This window comes from Asterias rubens, chromosome 2, assembly GCF_902459465.1.
Source record: "Asterias rubens chromosome 2, eAstRub1.3, whole genome shotgun sequence".
NCBI lineage: Eukaryota > Metazoa > Echinodermata > Asteroidea > Forcipulatida > Asteriidae > Asterias > Asterias rubens.
In genome coordinates this window covers 24,765,107-24,785,458 of record NC_047063.1, presented here as the reverse complement: position 1 = coordinate 24,785,458, position 20,352 = coordinate 24,765,107, and the positions used below count along the sequence as shown (strand labels likewise).

The 20,352-nt window shown below is 41.5% G+C and overlaps 2 protein-coding genes across 3 annotated transcripts in view; one reads left to right on the top strand and one right to left on the bottom strand.

The window, feature by feature from the left end:
* Positions 1–1,844: 1,844 nt before the first annotated feature.
* On the top strand, positions 1,845–15,085 carry LOC117304672 (protein Wnt-2b-A-like). The gene is made up of 5 exons (XM_033789245.1): positions 1,845–2,090; positions 5,870–6,099; positions 12,449–12,729; positions 13,313–13,574; positions 14,341–15,085. Exons 1-5 carry the CDS (start codon positions 2,008–2,010, stop codon positions 14,793–14,795), a joined length of 1,311 nt encoding a protein of 436 aa, XP_033645136.1. The 5' UTR covers positions 1,845–2,007; the 3' UTR covers positions 14,796–15,085.
* The window catches only part of LOC117304680 (protein ABHD14B-like), a 21,733-nt gene continuing 11,880 nt past the window's right edge, over positions 10,500–20,352 (bottom strand). Inside the window, exon 7 of one of the 2 annotated variants that reach the window (XM_033789287.1) lies at positions 10,500–11,742. The gene's annotated coding sequence lies outside the window, so the exon portion shown is untranslated. Of the gene's footprint in view, positions 11,743–17,753; positions 19,572–20,352 lie in introns of those variants that run through there. The other variant, XM_033789268.1, reaches the window with a different exon arrangement.

The window sequence follows — 20,352 nt, the reverse complement described above, 5'->3', positions numbered from 1 at the left end:
TCGGATCGGTCTATAAGGTGCGTTCGTTTAGCTTCCCTAGGTCGATCCCGGTGTGTGGAGTTTTTTTTCCAGGACGAACGTGGGTAATTATCTGCACACGTTCGTCCTGGAAAAAACCCGTCACACACCGGGGTCGACCAAGGGAAGCTAAACGAACGCACCCATGCGGTTTTTACTTCCAGGACTAACGTGGGTAATTATCTGCACACGTTCGTCCTGGGGAAAAAAAAACCGCCACACAACGGGGTCGACCCAGGGAAGCTAAATGAACGCACCCTATTATGAACTTCCTTATCAGCAAGCTTGACTAAAATTGAATTGTGTTGTGAATCCATGCCAAACCGGTAACATACCATGGGACAACGCATCTTGAGCCTTTGAAGTACACCGTGATACATCCCGAAACTCTTGCTCATTTCAACCCTTCCTTTCATGGTGCCATTCTTGCCGAGGCAATCCCAACATCGTCACATCTTAGGGAAACCCAGGTCCATTGACCCCCTGCTCTGGTTGACACGCACAACAAAAACAATACTGTTCCAGCGTCTTGAAATGACCCCGCCTGCCTAAAACGGGAACGTGTCTTCATTCTGAGGCTGTCATAAGGTATCAGGGATCATTCCAGTCACACGGAACCCAATCTAGGCGAGCCCCTAACCACAAAAGCTTGTTCACACCTCCCTATTAAGCCCCAATCAGATCGCTTTAATTAAATTCCATGTTAAATAGCGGGGGCAAAATCCTTTGAGATTGTGCCGCTCAAAAGAAGAAGAGGGAGTTAGGTCTTTCAGTTCAGTGCTACTAAATTGAATCCCTGTTCTGCTTTTCTCCGGTGAATGGTTTTAAAGTATGTTCCCCTTTTAAGGATCTGATTAAGAATTACACCAGTAGGCCTACACCAGGACGCCGCGCTTTGTTCACCCTTTAGGACTTCCCACGCACAGATACCTCTAACCACCACAAAAACTGCACACACTAAAGGTTTCCATAATTTTGTCTGAAACAACATTATGGAAAGATGTGTTTGTGTTTTGAGGCGGTCTGGCCATTCTACCTCCATGGTCTAACCATCTAAGCCCCTGAAATTAATTTTTGAGAGGTTGCACCATGTTACCTCCATGGTTGCACTAACGACGGTCTTTTCAATTAATAAACTACAATACCGCAGAGAAAGAAAAGACATTCCTGACTTTTGAATAAAACCCATTTTGTATTTTGTTCATTGTGATTTATCGGTAATGAGACTTATGGTATCCTTTAAAATACTTGAAGAAGAAAAAAAAGGTGAAATCGCATCAGCACTAACTTCCAAAATCAGTTAGTTCAAAACTGTATTAAAATAAATACTTCTTTCCCCAGATTAAGTGTTGCTCTTGTACAGTCGACTGATCTGCCTCGCTTCCCGGACCCGTGTTAGTTCCTCTGTCCTTACTCGATGGTTCCTTTTGCTTTTCAGCCCTCGTATCTAATCTATTCCACCGTGGTTTGAAGGTACATGACTAGTTGTAATTGAAAATGGCATGCGGTCCTCCCCCAACAATTAGAGATTACTTAGCGGGGCCCTTAGGGAGTGATCACGACACCCCCCTCCTTTCTCTAAACATGATTTGATACTATTCATACCTCAACGGCAACAAACCGCAGTATGACCGCCGCATCTCTTTTTACTTTCGCTCACCAACAGCGACACAAACGGCGCATGTAAGAACAGCAACTCATGAATATTTAAACACAAGCGGCATCCTTTGATGTGATAACAGGCCAATGGCGAGGCGGTAGTACAATCTCTAAGCGGATCCTCCTCCTCCGAACTCCGCGAAATTCCACTGTACATGCTACTCGGACTTGCTACCAATTGCTACCAACACCAAGTCTGTCGTTGGGTGAAAACTCCCGTGCCGACCTTAAAAAACTCCACTGTTTACAAAACCGGTAGAACAATAGCGTTGCGTGGACAACCTTCAAGTTTCTTTGCATTGAGGAAAATATTCTTTGGATGAAATTGAGATGCGGGAGTCGACTCTGATTAATTTTATTCTTAGCGGTGTCATAGTATTCATGATGCCGTCTCAAGTAATATCGACTTGGTGGTAAGTACATGATCTCTATACTTGAAGTACCTTTGTGTGGTATTTTTCGAGCTATGCAATCGAGTAGGTCTATACGTGGAGCTATAGCAACAACGTATCTCATGCTATGGCAGTCCGAATGAACATACCAATATTGATATCCTTAAAACCACAACATTAATAAGTGAGTTTGAAAAAGTCAAAGTTAGCCAATGTCAACTATTTATAAAATCTGTCTGTAAAATAAATTGTGGTGTTTTTTGTGGAATTTTTTATATATAATTTTTTTTATCAGACACGTGCGTATGACTCTTGTGCATATATTTAACGGTTGACTTATGTCAATGTTCTGTTAAAGTGCATTTAAAAATTGGTGTCGTGAGGGGTCGTGAGTTGTCGGTATTCAGTGCGACCCGATGATCTTGTTGTTCGTTATACGATTTCGTTATATAACTGGTAATTTGCATTTTATAACATAAAACGAAACTGCTGTTGTTATTGTTCGATGTTCACTTGGTGTAATTGTTTACACTTAAATTGCCTGCACACGTTGCTGCAGGGTATTGGGACTGTACGATCCTTTCCTCTGTGTGGTTGAACTAGTGCTCGGAGCGGTCGGGACCCTTGGCAATTCTTTGTGATGAATTCAATTTATACCTTTTTATAAGTTGTTTGTCTGTAATCGATGTGTTAAGTAAAGGCCAAAACCGATGGCAGTCATTTCGTACCCAAGTCACTTCGCACCCACGTTAGTCATTTCCTACCCAAGTCATGTCGTACCCAAGTCACTTCGTAAGTTAGTCACTTCGTACGCAAGTCACTTCGTACCCAAGTCGCTTCGTACCCCGTACCCAAGTCACTTCGTAACTTTATACACAGGGGGTCAGATTGGTTTTGTCAACGTAAAGTCGATTTATAGGAAATTTTTTCAAGAAAGACACAATAAAAATCACACGTAAAAGTTTCGGCTGAAAACGTTGTTCATTAATTATGCCCCCCAAAAGGGTTTTCCGCAAAACATCGACTCCATTCACGTTTAGCGAGGTGACAGCGGTTACCAAAAGTGCACCTCTGGCTGCAGTATGTTCGCAAACGGTCAACGGTGCGCCTACTACCACGGGCTCAGATCTGAGTAATTATGTGTTTGTTGTAAACTCAATGGAACAGCTATTCATTTGTATATTGTTTTAAGAATGTTTTAAGCAATAAAGTTCCATTTGAAAAGTTAAAAACAAGTCTAACTGCGTTTCCCAAGATGTTTTCTGTCCAAGACTGGCTGGTCATTGTCTACTTTGCCGACTAATTTAACCCAGATTCAGAATCCGTTTGACTGCATCAAAATATGCACAAGACGATGTGTTTTCAAACTGATCAATCGACAAGTTTAGTTTATTATTGTATTATTTCTGGCAACGAAACCAATGATGTCTCACAAGTGCATCGGTCGCACGCCTATAATAGGAAACCTTTAAACAATGGCACTTGCCATGTGAACCATGCAGAAACACCAAACCAATAGTCTCCCACAGAAAGTATTATTGCTTCTTTTACACTTGACTTAAGGCTTGAAAATTCCGTCCGATTAACAAAGCAATGTTATGGTCAAGTTTCATGCCAAAGACCGGGGCTCTGATGATGATCAGAAATACCAGAGCTTGTGGTCGGTGCTCCCGCTCGTCAGCCTTACACAAACATACAAACACGTCTTCCATTTTATAAAGAGGCCGACTAGTTGTATCGTCATACACCACAAACAATTTAACTTTATAAAACGGGTACCTTTGTGCAAGTGGTGTCAGAACAGATCCATAGACACGTGCTAACATGTTGTGACTAATCAAAGGGGAACACCAGACCCCGGCTTGTCTAGAGCAGTGTGCCTGTTGCAGTTAATTACACGGGGTTTCAGCGGCATACGAAGCCCCCGGAGCTGGGGCCTAGACCGAGGTTTAGGGAAAGGGCCCCGGAAGAAACGACTGAACCGCAGGTAGCCATGAACAGAGTCGCACTCCAAACCCTTACCACAGACGGCAACCAAAATCTGATCCGTAATTAAAGCCATTGGACCCTTTCGATAAACAGTGTTGTCCAAGGCCCACACTTTGTGTACCACAACTTCTATATCAAAAAACAAACCTGTGAAGATTTAGGCTCAATCGGTCATCGGAGTCGGGAGAAAACAACGGAAAACCCCACCCTTGTTTCCGCGCGTTTCGCCGTGTCATAACATGTGTTTCAAATAAATCTGTAAAGCATTTCATGGAATAATATTTCAAGAGAAGTCTTTCACCATTGCCTTCTGTAAACCCTGTAAGTTATTTGTAAATCTGTGAACTTTTTTTTTTCCGAACCGAAAGGGTCCAATGGCTTTAACCAAACAAGATTGCTCGAGAAAATCTTGCTTTGTATCAGAAAATATTGAGAGGGCCACCAGTTAAATCAATTAAATTTGAGAAACATATTAAACGAAAAACATTAATTTATTGTTCACGGTCACAATTTTACTGTTCGCTTGAGCGGGATTTAGTCTATTCCTATTGTGGGATTCTGAACCTTTGATTCCTACACAATATAACACACAAAGTAGCAGAAACTTCACCAACCTCAGAATTAAGTAAACTTTACCTATAACCTAAACACAATAGAGATCGCGATTGTAAGTTGTCAGGTTGTTTAAAAAGTGCTCAGCATGATTATAGCGTTCTTATTTAGCCCTCCTCCATGGACAAAACAACGGATCCTGGATGAGATCGAATCAGTCACTCTTGGCTTTCATCCTCGTTCGTGTATAAACCCCGTGTTAAAAGACGGCAACGCGGATTAACATTGTCAACAACACTTCATGGTACAATGAGTGTGTCCCCAAAGCCTCAACATAATTGAGTTAGATGGTTAAACTATGGAGAAAGGACTAAACCGGATCACTCTCTTCTCGCTTGTTTTACCTCTTCGCACTGTGAGGTCGTTTACAGACAGTTTGAAACAATGTCGGGCCATTTGCGATTTGGTGGCTTCGGCTGTGGCTAAGGGTGTTGCTAGTTAGGCATCCCCAATACGACTTAACGATCTAGCTGCAGCCAATACTTTCGGACGCGACGTATTGCATGAAATATTAAAAGTTGTATTTTGTGGCCTACGTTTTTGTGTGTGAAGAAGTCCTGTGAGCATCCCATTCGAAATCATTATGAACCACTCCCCTTTTTCTTGGAAAGGGCTCGAATTGGTTATAGAGCATAACCTCCATGGAGAGCAAGAGTAAGGACCAGACCCTGCTCTATAGTTATATAGCTTATGGTATTTTTTAGTCAGGGCCCGACTTTATCAGTGTATTAATAAAGTTCGTATATGCTGGGCCTTTTATTTTCCCAAAATATTTATTAATCGCATGGACATGATTCTCACCGTTGTCACATGAGGCATCATAAAAGCAATCATGTCCCACTGGAGTAAAGACATACAGGATTGAAAGTATCTAATTTTGTGCTGCAATAAGTGTTCTTATGTATTGTGCTGCAATAAGTGTTCTTATGTATTGTGCTGCAATAAGTGTTCTTATGTATTGTGCTGCAATAAGTTTTCTTATGTGCAGTGCAGTTCATTACTTCCACTTTGCCTCATTGTGTGATAAGGCCTTGTGACGAGTTGTCCAATGAGTCAATTTTTTATTGAAGGATTCTTTAGATTTTATGTAAAAGAGAGCCCGTGGTCCCCAAACTGATGAACTATTTGTAGAGGTACCATCTAATTCTACCTCCATGAACTAACAAACGCTCCATCCCCCTTCCTTTCACCTTTGCCAGGTTCATCAGCCAGTTGAGTGCCGTAGGGACCCGTATCATGTGCGATAACATCCCGGGCCTAGTCGGCAAGCAGCGTGAGCTGTGCCGTAACTACCCTGACGTGATGGTCAGCATCGGCCGCGGTGCTCGAGAGGGCGTCAAAGAGTGTCAGTACCAGTTCCGTGACGGTCGTTGGAACTGTAGCACCATGGACAGGGATACGTCGGTCTTCGGCAAAGTCATGCTGAAAAGTAAGTGTTCTGTCGATTTCTTTCATTTCTTCCCTAAAGTGCAGCCTTCATAAATTGAAGATAAACGCACTAGCATACACGCTGGGTGAACCCATTTTCTTCTTGTGATCATGTGCGTTGATGAGTTAACAAAACACTGGACCTACAGCTTTACGTCCCATCCGATAGACGAATCAATGGTCAAATCTCTTGCTTAAGAACACATGTGTAACAACTACGACGCGAACCCACAGTCCGCTGATCAGAAACACACGAGCTTGAGTTCTGTGCTCTTTACCGCTCGGCCACGACTTTACTAAGGAAGACGTGTTTTATTGGATGTATTTGCTTCCCCTAACTTCACTCCCAGGCACGATTTATCGAAACTTCATTGATTGCTAATCAAGTAGTCAAAACAGACATAGGCCACACCTTTTTCACGTGGAGCTTATTTGGTTGTGTCCAGTGGCGGTATACCGAGGAACAGATTGAGCAAGACCCACCCCCCCCCACATTCAGAACCCCCTTTTGCCCCCCCCCCGAATTGAGATCAATGAAAGGAGCCTGATACAAAAAGCCCAAACCCCGCACAGCCAACAACATTATATGTGAAGCCATTTGTATACTTAAATACATGTAGTTTGTTTATTTGCCATCCGTTTAGAGAAATTCATGAGTCAGTAAAAAAAAATTCAAATTATTACAACCGTATAGTCAGTGTGCAGACTCATTTACTTATTGTGAAGCCAAGGTTTGATCACTTAATATAGTAGCCAATTACTCTATGGAGAGAGGACAAGGAAAGGAAGTTTCCGTTTTAGATGAAACTGTTGTATAATTTTAGTATGAGAAAGCTGGTTGTTGTACTCGGGGGTTTTAATGGTAAATTCCTCATTGTGCTTTGGGTATTGGTGGCTTGCGGGGAGGGGAGGTGATGGTCGGTCAAACGCTCCATTTCTCGGTTATGACTTGTTGGCCACAGCCCGCCCATCCAACCTTACCCGAGGGCTGGATGAGCTCATCGTGACAGACAACAAAAGCTGCCGAAGATGAGCCCCAAAATGCTGTTTGTTCGCCGTAAATTGAATCTTTGGAAATTCGCCCTCTCGGTTCCTTTACAAACTCGGAATGTCTCGCCTAGGAATCATGACCGCTTGTAGCTTTCTCCCTACCCCCGTCCTCTATTGCGAAGGGATCCCGTTTTAATTTGTTGTGTTCCAGCGCGGTTTCGTTTACTTTGAAAGACACACACGGGTGTTGCAATTTTGTTGTATTGCCCATCAATGCTTTTTTATGTGGCGATAGTGACACATACCAGGCCAGACTTGGCAACAACACACCGATTGACTTGGAAAACTGTGTTTTTGTTCTGGGATAACTGGACCAGGTGAGAAGGGGGGGGGGGGGGTAGTCAACCGCAAGCCAGTTCAAACGTGGACGTATAATCAGAATATACCTTGTTCCATAGCAACTTTCCAAAGTCACACAACACTCTTTAATTCTTTCTATCCATAGTTTTTCCCACAAGAGAAAGGATTTATGTATGGTTTACTCTTACAAAGTTCCTCTTTAGATGTGGTTTCCCCCCGTCAGGACAGGACATCATAATCGAAAGCTACAGTTGTTCATTTTCTGCCACGGTGGTCGGCAACAGCCTTTTTCTAAATATGACTCGTCCATCCCCTCCTAAAGTAGACAGATTAGTAAAGTATCGGTTTTCTCTGCCTTTGCGCGACCCCGGGGGACACAAGATTTCCAACACCGTAGCTGCCAGCCAGCCGTCCCTGTGAAACATGCCGACAGGCCGCCCTCAATATTTGGACAGACATACCGGGGCTTTCAGGTGTTGACGAGGGATCGTAATAGTTTTCCCCTCTTTGGTCTGGGTAGTCAACACGCCCCAGTCAAGGACCAAGCTGTGGTGGGGAGCGAGGAGTAGCTTCAGAGAGTTGCGGCAAACCGCGTCACTGTGTTAATCCGCCACTTGAACTTCAACTTTTAGGAGATTGCACGACTTTTAGCTAATCTAGCCCTGCAGGTATTGACTGGCGTTGAAAGCACGGACATAACGCTATGAAAGAATCTACAGTCATTAACACAACATAACATACCTGAAAACACTTACATGGTTCCTGGCCCAGCATGGGTAAGGCGCACAACACGGTAACATTTTATACCGCCAAAAACACCGACTTTGCCATGAAAACGGATGCAATGTGTGCGGGTTACGTCCCCACGGAGTATAATCCCCTTAGGGTTGTATGCCTCTCCATCAACACGAAGCAAGCGTTGCAACATCGTTCCAAGTTTATTTTAAACAGAAGCGTTTTGTCTCTCTCTTTGTTGGATTTGCTTGGTGTTGACTTTAATCCACAAATTCTCGGATAAAAAAATGTTGCATGCTTTTTTTTGTTATGTGGAAAGCATGTCGGAAGTGACCCCGACCTATAAACTTCAATGTTTTAGAACAATGTCGCTCGGTCAGAACGGAAGTTTTAAGGCGGCTCCTCCAGGCATTTTCCTTTACGGCTCTCGGAGTAAAAGCGTTTGAGGTGCTTAACAACATATTTAGGGGAACACACCAACTAAGACCATAGAACAACACAAAGCGATACGCCAGCAATATTATACAGGTATTCATGTCGTTATAAGCTTCTTTATATTCCCAAGAAAGTTATGTGTACAATCCATGCAGCATAATATGACAATAGGCAAACAGTATCGGTCTAAAACTGCGAGGATGGGGAGGGGGCAATGGATAATTAGTTTGTGCCCCCCCCCCCCATCCCCATCCACGGTTATCCAAATAGTTCATAGACTATTACTCAATTTCATAACACTCGTCCACAGTGATAAGGATATGAACAAATCATGGACAAAAAAAAGGTGGACTATTAAAATGGTATTTCTTCCAAACAGCATATAACTTTGATCCACAAATAGAGAAATCCATAGAGACTTCCTCTTCCACAAAGGGAGGAATCATTAATTATAAGTGGCCGAAATGGTTGGTTTTGTGACATTTTGTGTGACGACATCTACGGTCATGTTTATCAAAAAAATAATACTAGTGCTCAAGAATTATTATAGAGATCACACAACGTGCATAAGTTCAGTGTAACTCCAGTGATTCACTATGTTCAGACCATGAATAATGAAATAAATGTCTTCCTTCATGCACAGACCATCTCAGACCATGCTGAGACACCCCCACCCCCCCCCATTCTGTCTGACCATGGTGCGATGGGTCACGCCCACTACTCTCTATAGTAAGGTAACCGGGGTGAATCCTTGGGTAGGTGTCGCCTGTGGCATGCGGGGGACCAGTGATGCATTTTGGTAATTACCTCGGCAGATTTCAATGAGATTAGTTTAATTGTAGTTAATCAGGCGTATAATGGGAGAATGTGAGGTCACCTGGACACGACAATACAGCAATAGGAGGTTGTTGGCCGGTCGATAGCTACTGGCTCCTTGCAGATCCACGAACCGTTTCCTCGTTAAAGACGGCTAATAGTTATATGAGAATTTGTCATTATAAATTATCTTTTGAGGGAGTGTTGGCTCTGAAAAATTGGGTTTGGTCTCGACGTTTCAAACATTACTCTGCTCGTCTTCTGGAAAAAGCTTGACTGCCGGTGGTGGTGCTGCTTAAGTATAGTGCTTGAGGGATCCATATTTTGGTGGGAACTATCCAAGTTGCTCGTGATTGGTGATCAAACATCACTTATGGTTATATGAGTTGGCGTTTTACGGCTAACTGTATTTGTCTTGGGATCTGGGCCCAAGCTCATGGATTTATCGAATTGTCGAATAGGCCTTATTACTTACATATTAAAGTGCAACATTAATTTGAACAATTCTTCCTCGCCCTCCGAAAGAACAAGATGCAAATAGTTTTAAACTATAGCGTTTACTATTACATACCGAGTGCCATACCTTGACAACAATAAGCGCCTGTCTCAAACACATGGAAAACACCTTACGCCTGGATTACACGAATGGGGGAATAGCATTGAACACAACATTTTATACAATAAGAAAGAATTAGTTAAAAAAAAATCATGTTTGAATGGTAAACTATAACAAAGCGGATGACTATTTTTTAGGGAAATTTTGAAAGATTGCCTAAGTGCACAGCCACAATCATAGGTACACCATTTTGTTGCAAATAAAACGAACAGCATTCTTTGCAAAGTTTGTAATTGACAAACCCAAGCGCCTTTATTCATCAATGACAAATCGGCTGTTAATACGATATATAATTAACATTGAAATGGTCACGAACAAAATGTGTACCCATCTTAACGGGCCATGTGCACATAGACATAAGAATGACTCAGAAAAAAGTAATTTACCCCCCCCCCCCCCCCCCGGTCAGACCCTCGTCTCATCGACAACCCCTTAATCCATTTAGAAGTGTATGGAAGTCTTTTAGGATGTCCATTCAACGTGAGTAAAAATCCAATTGTGCCGGCCATTTTGGGATCAATCGATCCGGGCCATGGTGGATAGTCTGTCACAACATGTTCACTTCGGCATAAGGTGCAGCAGCAATCCACTTGATGGCTCGGTGTCATAGCAAACCCATACAGCACGTATTACCAATCATTACAACAGATTGATTAATAATTCATGCACCAATGCGACTCTGTTGATACAGTGCAACTTGATATTTGTTTGGTCTTCGATCGGTGGCATTCCATGGGTCTCTGTTATTCCTCTTTCATTTCTGGACGGAATTGGCGATAGGAGTCGTCTTCTAAAAAGTGTGCAAGTCCAACGTCAACAAACACAAGACAGACCTATATCTCTCCCGCACGAGGGTCAAACCAGCAACACATTTTACAAGGCCGTCGTGTACAGTTCGATTTCACATGACAAACTGGTTGTCAATTACACACGGTATAAACACAGACGCATTCCAATTTGTACATCCTTGTGGTTTTCTTTCCTTTGTCTCTAAGAACCCAACATAGACGGTGTACGCATGATTCCTTGTGGAGCGCCCCAGTCTGTAGACTTCTAACCCGAAATGCGTTTGCGCATTTCCTGTTTTCATATATCCAGTGATTTTCGTTTTGTTTTAAGTCAACAACATTTTTCTCTCTTACCCCTTTGACAAGTTCGCGATGCACTAACATTTAATATTTGTGAGCGAGCTTTTTGTGAGCGCATTTAATAGTTTAAAATGCCTGGCTAAAAAAAAGACACAATTATTTAGCGTCGTCATCATCGTATGAAGACAACACAAGTCCCGTCTGTTTACACTGCACGTGTAATCATCAAGTAGTTAAGAAATAGACAAGACAATTGCCACACGCTATATGATTTATTGCTATCGTACGACGATAGCATATAGTTTACACACTATCAGATATCATAATTGTCTACCCCAAGTGCTCTTTTGTGTACATACTTTGTACAATCATTGTCAGCTCGTGCCATTATTAGCCATATCATATCCGGTGTCAGCTCCTTTCATGTCATCTGTGTGTCGGTGTCTGCATTTTTATCAGGACCCGCCTAAAGCAAAACGGAGATACCATGGCTGTGTGGATCTTCGTGGCGTAACACAGCGGTGACGACTTGCCCTCTAGGAAGGTTGCAACACCGTTTATTGATTCAGCTTTCATGATGATAGACATTTCGGAGTTCCAGGCCCTGCCACCAGTCAAAACATAGAGAGAGAGAAATAAAAGAAGCCAATTACAAGGCCGTATGGGTTGGAACCTTAAACAATTTTCGTGCCAAGCTTGTAATTTGGGGACGGGAATAACCGATCATTAAAGTTTTCTTAATAAAATTTTTAACAAGACATTCATTAGAGAAGAGTACTGTTGGCAAGATCGGTAGTTCAGCCAATGCGCCAAATTGTAACCATAACGTGCTTTTATAAAAAAAAAAAGTACCGCCATGAATGACAAAATTTGGGCTGAAACGCGGGGTGCATTTTCACACTGACAGTCATTGGCGAGTGATTTACCAATGGACAACTCAAACGAATAGCGAAAACGCATGAACAGACATGACGTCACCTCCGTCGGTCTTCTATCGAAGTGCTGCTTGTAAACATGACAAATAAAAGCCTATAGCCAAACAACATAATTTAATCCACAATGAGTTGCTGAGATAATCTTGGTCTATAAACAACTCTCCTTTTTAATTTTGGTTGTTGTAGAAAACAGATTTAGCTGCTGTAAACTGCTGTAGTGGACATATCATAAATGCAATATAAAAACAATAGCTAATGGCCTGACCTTGTGACCCTAAGAGTCTTTCCGAAATAGCTAATTGGTAACTTTTTGACAAGTAGATAGACGAACAAGGGTTGACACATAAATTTTGAATTTCTTCTCGACCAAAACAGAAGCAAGCAAAGAGGCAGCCTTCGTCTATGCCATTTCGTCTGCTGGAGTAGTACATGAGATTACCCGGTCGTGCAGCAAGGGGGAACTCCTCGACTGCGCCTGCGACCCGACTAAGAAGGGCTCAAGCACGGACGAGCACGGTGAGTTCGACTGGGGAGGATGTAGCGACAACGTCAAGTTTGCCGATGATTTCGCCCGGCAGTTCGTGGACGCCAGGGAGAGGAAAGAGAGAGACCCGCGGGCTTTGATGAATTTACACAACAACAGAGCAGGACGAAGGGTGAGAAGAAAGAAGGGAGCATGGGATCGTGCACCCTATAAAACACATACAACGGATCTTGGAACATGGGCGTATTAAAGGCCTCTACACCAACATTTTAAACGAGTAATGGGGAGCTGTTGATAGTATACAACATTGTGAGAAACGGCTCCCTCTGACGTAATGTAGTTTTCGAGAAAGAAGTAATTTTCCACGAATTTGATTTTGAGACCTCAGATTTAGAGTTTGAGGTCTCGAAATCAACTATCTAAACACACAACTTCGTGTGACAAGGGTGTGTTTTCCTTTCATTATCATCTCGCAACTTCGAAGACCAATTTAGTTCAAATTCTCACAGGTTTGTTATTTTATGCATATGTTGAGATACACCAAGTAAAGAAGACTGGTCTTTGACAATTTCCAATAGTGACTGTCCAGTGTCTTTAAGATCCGAGAAAGTAAAGTCTTTAAACTAAGATAAAATTTTAAGCGTTAAATTGTTTTTGTTTTTTTCTACTTAGGATCTGAAACTTCTTTTGGAGGCAGAAATAAACTTACACACAATTGAACGATTATCTTATTTTTTATTACCTAAAACATCCAGGCAGTGATGAAGAACATGAAGTTGGAATGCAAGTGTCACGGTGTGAGCGGCTCTTGCTCGATACGGACCTGCTGGAAGGCCATGCAGGACTTCCGGGAAGTTGGCATGTACCTCCGGTCCAAGTACGACGACGCCTCGGAGGTGACCATGGGGCAGGACGGCACGGGGCTCAGTACGAGCCGGAACCATCGGAGGCCCAACAGGGTGAATCTGGTGTACTTCGAGGAATCACCAGACTACTGCAAGAGAGACCCGGAGACAGGTTGGTGTCCTTCTTTATTTAAAGTCAATGTCACGCGTCACACAACCAGTTCCAAGCAATCTGCACTTCGAAAACTGATTCATAATTCAGTTTTTCTCATGTTGGAGATAGCAAGTTGCAGCTAATAGTTGCTCATGTGCTGCCGAGGTGTTCCCGGTGTGCATTCATGCTGTGCAGTTGGTTGCCTTGAGCTCCTCAACATAATCGGCCTTATATATCATGAGCGCATTATGGGGCAGAGGGTACCCCCATGTTCCGTACTTAATCAAAATAATAATTGTATTCCAGACACACAATTAAGTCACGATAGAGGGGGTTTACCGTGCCCCATTGAGCATCAAATGTTCTTCCTGCCGTGGTTAAACCGATTTAATAATGAGGAACCAGTCATGCATCTGATAAAAACAAAATCCATTTCATTTTTAATTTTAGTGCACGGAGAAACTTCGAAGCATAGTTGTGATTGTTCAAAGCTTAGGTTTTGTTCTCTCCTTTATTGCATCAACGAAGTGTCATGCCTGTTATCTGAGGGTTGGCAAACGTTTTGACACAATTTCGGGAGAGCGTTAATGTGGAGCGGGGACTTCGCAGGGTAGGGGTGTCTGGGTGGAGAGGACGTTACGTGTGAACCTTGCAATGACGTCCTTGCGCTAGGAGAACCCAGCCCCTAAGAGTTGATGGGCAGTCATTCCATTTTCGTTTTGCTTTTGTTTCTTCCAAAGATTACTCGGTTTGTGATGAGTTTTTTGTTGGTTAAACTTTGCAGGATCTTTGGGTACAGCCGGTCGTCTTTGCAACAAGACATCCCAAGGTCCCGATAGTTGTGACGTGATGTGTTGTGGCCGAGGATACAACACCATGAGAGTCCAGCAGACCAACCAGTGCGAATGTAAATTTCACTGGTGCTGCTACGTTCGCTGCAGTGAGTGCACAGAGACTGTGGACCAGCACACCTGCAAGGGGATCACTTCAGACCGGGAACGAGAGGCAGCAGGAGACGCCTCATCAGCGACGGCCACGAGCAGTCAGCAGTCGGGCGTGGACGAGCCTCCAACCTCGGTGCTCGTGACGACGAAACCACGGAGGCAGGGCCGGAAACCCTCAAAGAGGAGAGATAAACCGAGAAAGCGCGACTCCTCCTCAAGTAAAAGGAATCGTGAAGCACCTACTGCTACTGCCAAGCAATCCAAAGATGTAACAACAACAGCAGCAGCAATATAATGTCAATGTCACAACAACATGACTGTAAAACACCAACTGCCATCTGTAAGGTCAACATCTTGTGGCACTACTCAGAGCAGAGTTATTCCCAGGAGACAGCTTTACAACTACATGTAAACAAGGCCACATAATTGCAGACATTATGTGGGGTGCAAGCACGGCCATAAAATAGGACCCTGTACTTCTTGATATAATGCGCGAGTAAAGATATAAAGCTTTAAAGACAATGGACACTATTGGTAATTGTCAAAGACCAGTCTGCTCACTTGGTGCATCTCAAAAAATGCATAAAATTAAAAACCTGTGAAAATTTGAGCTCAATTGGTCATCGAAGTTGCGAGATAACTATGAAAGAAAAAACACCCCTGTCACACGAAGTTGTGTGCTTTCAGATGCTTGATTTCGGGACCTCAAATTCTAAATCTGAGGTCTCGAAATCAAATTCGTGGAAAATTATTTCTTTCTCGAAAACTATGTTTCTTCAGAGGGAGCCGTTCTCATCTCGCAATGCTTTATACTATCAACATCTCACCATTACTCCTTACCAAGTCAGGCTTTATGATAATAATTATTTTGAGTAATTACCAATAGTGTCCACTGCCTTTAATTGCATCAACATATCGCAACCATAATTGAGCATTTGAGGGTCTTCTCTATTACTATAATGTAAAGGTTCTAAGTTTTACAAACTGGTGCCTGTTGGAATCTTCGTTGTGCCTCATTGAAGAACACGAACACTAGACTTGCAGACATGTGGCACCAGATCTGCCAGGTAATTTCAATGTTCCATGTAATGTGCGCGTGCTCAGAACTACGCAAGCTGGGAATGTACCTGTTTGCTGCCACCTAGCGTTCAAAAGTCTGGTACGGCATACACATCATACGAGTGCTCTGGTTGGTTTGGGTGTCTGTAGACAAATTTACCCAAACCAAATAGTGTCACAGTTTTGTGTCCATCAAACCAATATGGCTTATTGTCATCCTTCCCAAGGAATGGATGAAGCCTCGTTGAAATTTACTCCTCCCCAGTTGGTTTCAGAGTTCACTTTTATCGAGTACTAAAGGGGCAGGATGCTTATAAAACAATATGGTTCGCATGTTGTTTTCTTGACGTAAAAATACGCATATTATCATTGTTGACATTTTGCCACCGCTGTAAACTGATTCGTTTGTAAATATGTATAAATATATATATGATAAGCAACTGACTATAATTTTTAATATGCTAGGGCTAACATTGTTTAGTAAAACAAAATGAAAACTTAGTCTTATTTAATATGCCTTTGTCAAAAGAAATATTGACCTTACGAAAAGGAGAATGCAAAAAAAAGAAATAGTAAACTGGCCTGACGTTTCGACCCTTGGTGAATCTCTAGGAGTTAAATAACAAACCTGTGAAAGTTTGAGCTCAATTGGTCGCTTGAGATGAGAGATAATAATGAAAGAAAAAACACCCTTGTCACACGAAGTTGTGTGCTTTTAGATGCTTGATTTCAAGACCTCACTATCTAATATCGATGTCTCGAAATCAAATGCGTGGGAAATTCTTTTCAATTCATCAACATTTATTCTCCACCAAGAATAATCACTTTAGACAAAACAATTATACGTGGAGGCATTACACTTGAAGCCGAAGCTTATAAACGGAATGCCTTAAACACACACACACAAAATATACCAAATATATTTCTTTCTCGAAAACTACATTACTTCAGAGGGAGCCGTTTTCTCACAATGTTTTATACTACCAATAGCTCCCCATTCTGTGAAGGTTTTATGCTAATGATTATTTTGAGTGATTACCAATAGTGTCCACTGCCTTTAAAACAAACTCTCAATCGACAAGAAGCAGGCATGTCTCGATTTAAAAACAATCATCTCGAAAGTGCTCGCTCCACTCTTCAAGAAATTATAATATTTTTACATTGTAGTTTGGAAACCTAGTGGCTGTGTATTTTCTTCAGACCCAAGAGTTACATTGCTTTTTGTGCTGGTTTCATTGCCAGATAATTATATTTAAATACAAATAATACACAATGGATCACTGTTTCTCTCGATCTCTGGCAGTTTATAATTCCTTTATATTAATTAGATTGGTTAAAGGCCCAGAAACACAATAAAATTGTCTACTGGCCATAATCGGGCTAACCAACGTTGTCATGATGGCGTTATTTTATCCACGTATAGCTTGCTACCCGTCTTGTAGGCTAGGCCTTTTACAAGGCGTGGTGAGAAGAAACATCGTTAATATAGAAAGCCTGTATACCTGAAGGTTATAACAACCTGAATGACGACGACACATTTCTCGGCAAAGAGCTCTGGAGAGCTTTTGTTTAATAAAGCGTGGTAAAAAACGACCCCTTTGAAGTAATTTTAGTGGAAGTGGCAACTTCGCAGCTATGTAAAAGCACAGGCCTAATGGTGTTTGTTCTTTTGAATCATTGTTACTATTATTATTATTTTTTTTTTTATATATATTTTTTTTTTTTTTTTGGGGGGGGGGGGGAATTTTCATGTCAAATATCGAGTTGTCAGAATCGCATGAGTGTGTGAAAAAGGCCCAAGCCAACGACAGAAATTATGGCACCACAACCAACACTTCTCCATGGCTGACCCGAAAGTTTACTTACTGTAGTTTTTCTTAGGATCCATACAATGCACAGTTTCAACAGCAATGCTTGTTGGTCCTTTCTCTAAGATGGTGTATCCATTTTGACGATTCTGTTAGCGTCTAACAAATCACCGAAGCGGGTAAAGTTGAGGGCGCTCTTCACATGCAACAAAGGGAACAAAAGCAGTCGGGCCAGCGTCCGATTTGCTAATCCGGCCCAACTGTTGGGCCAAACACCCCATCTCCTCGCACCTCGCTGCACTTATTTACGCAATTATTGAGTGAGGCCAAACCGTGGTACGGTCAAGGTTTCATACAACAAACTTATACAAGTAATCACAGCACAGTTTTGAAGAAATCAACCAGTTAGATGGATTTAATTTATATATAAATCCCTTCAAGAGAAATAAAACGCAAAGTTCCTACACATCTAAAAAATATAAAGATATGGAACAATTTATACATGAATCCTGATTGAATAGACAAATTCTCTACAACTTGCATAAACACAAACCAAATATACATATACATTTTATCAACTACATGCAGAGCAGAAGTGTTATTTTGATTTTATGGATACTGCAATAACTTGGGTGTTAAAATTGACACCATGGTGTTGTCACATACACTGAAGAGAGAATCCAAATGAACAGCATAGGGTGTTGGGTGTTAAAATAACACCAATGACATTGTAAGTGGGGGGGGGGGGAATCTGTATGTGACACCTTCCATGGTGTCAATTTGAACGCCCAAGTTTTTGCAACCAAGATTTAAAATGGCCTCTCCTCGCCACAGGGCACACCCACTGGGATGTGCTGTTGAAACATTCAGTCTACAATGACATGGCTTGTGGGTTTGAATCCCACTCAATTAGCCCGCGATGTTAATACAATTGTTCCATACAAAAACACACTGAGTATACAGTCCTTACAAACATTAGACTTGATTTCGAGACTGAGATTGCGGTTATCTCTCTGCATCAGCCATGCAAATCGCCCCTGCAGATGGTTGTGGCACGTGCTAACACTTGATGTAAAGGTTAATGTTGCAGATTAATCCACAAGAGGGCACTATTTTAGGCAATATTACTATTGGCAATCAGGCAGAAAATAAAACTTCGATCACAGACTTGGACAAGTCTAACTCCACACCTATGTGAGAGTAGAAGAAAAAAAAAAGTTGTATAGTAACACCAAAATTATATTCCTTTTATCCCAGATGCAGTTATTACATCAATTAACACAATATTTCTGTATGAAACATAAAGTTACATAAAAAAAACATCAAAATAATGGTTACAAAAGCACAGGTACACCAGTACACATTATTTTTAACGCAAACAATTTAGTATACAATTATCATTTTTTGAGGTTGAAACTTGTGAGTTTAGCTTCAAAGCAAATGGCAGTACATGCAGTGTTAGTAGTATCACATAGGTAAAAATTATAGGTTTTGTTTTATGCTTTTTTAAAGCACAAAGATATGTAGAAGTTACATGACACAGGGTAAAAAACACTTTATTTACATCAACTGCAAGGACTTCGCTAGAAAATGTGAGTGAAACTGTTGTAAACAAGGGGATGCTAATGAATTAAGTTAGTCTTCCCGATAGGTGCAAACTATGGTTAAATAAAGCTCCTTCAAATAGACAGGTAAACTAAAAGAGCCACTAATCTGGCCAAATAACTGATCAAATAAAAAATTGCTATTTATGTCTTAAAAATTCCCAAAACACAAAAGTGTTTCATATTTTGTTTACGCTTTAAATTATCATCAGTTACAAAACAGGCCCTTGCCTAAACCAAGGCTTCGGTTTTGGGTCCATTAGTGTTTGAAAGCTTAACAGGACTTCAAACAACTTTGGGTAAAAAAAAGACAATTTTACTTGGTTGGGGGTTGAACCTAAGACCTCCTGATTAACACTTGATCTACATGTACCAACCAATGCAGCTGCAAGTATCTAGCCATTAACACTTGATCTACATGTACCAACCAATGCAGCTGCAAGTATCTAGCCCTAATATTGTTGGTTTATTTTGTAAATAACTTTGTTGGAGGGTACCAGTCAGAAGCCATTCAACCAGTACCTGCTGTGTAGCCAGGGATCACACCCAAGAATCACACCCAAGACTATGATACCATTTCTACCTCCATGATGATACAACCTGGGAAGAGGCAGCAGAGGGATCACCTTAAAGACATTGGACACTATTGGTATTTGTCAAAGACCAGTCTCCTCACTTGGTGTATCTCAACATATGCATAAAATAACAGAATTGTGAGTCGAAGTTGCTAGATAACAATTGAAGAAAAAAACACCCTTGTCATACAAAGTTGTGTGCTTTGACATGCTTGATTTCGAGACCTCAATTTCTAAATCTTTGGTCTCGAAATCAAATTCGTGGAAAAATTACTACGTTACTTCAGAGGGAACCGTTTCTCACAATGTTTTGTACTATCAATTTCTCCCCATCATTTGTTACCAACTAAGGTTTTATGCTAATAAATTTTTAGTAATTACCAATAGCGTCCACTGCCTTTAAGGAGGTGCGACTTTTTGTTTCAAATATTAGGAAACTAACCACAAGGGAAACTGACCAGGTAAATTTTCAACAATCTTGGGACTTGATTTGGGTTTGAGCAAAGACAATTTGACTAGAGCAGGATGAGAACCAACGACCTCAAAATTATTGTGCTAGGGCTCTCCCAACTGAGCTATCTAGCCCTATAATTATTAGCGTTCTCTGGAATTTTCACCAAAGCCTTGGTTTTAAAAAAGCCCATTGAATCTGGACTGCATTGTTGCTAAATCCATTTTACACATTTTGTGTCTAATTTCTTATTTGTTTTCCTCTCACAATTCCTGAAGTCTGTTCATCTTCTAATGAGTATAATGTTATTAAAAAAACTAAAAACACAAAAAAAAAATTTTTTGAGACAGACGAC

Coding starts and splice junctions, on each gene's coding strand:
- LOC117304672 (XM_033789245.1), top strand. CDS start 2,008: ATGCGGGAGTCGACTCTGATTAATTTTATTCTTAGCGGTGTCATAGTA. Junction 6,100..12,448: donor CGGCAAAGTCATGCTGAAAA/GTAAGTGTTCTG, acceptor CGACCAAAACAG/AAGCAAGCAAAGAGGCAGCC. Junction 12,730..13,312: donor ACAACAGAGCAGGACGAAGG/GTGAGAAGAAAG, acceptor TAAAACATCCAG/GCAGTGATGAAGAACATGAA.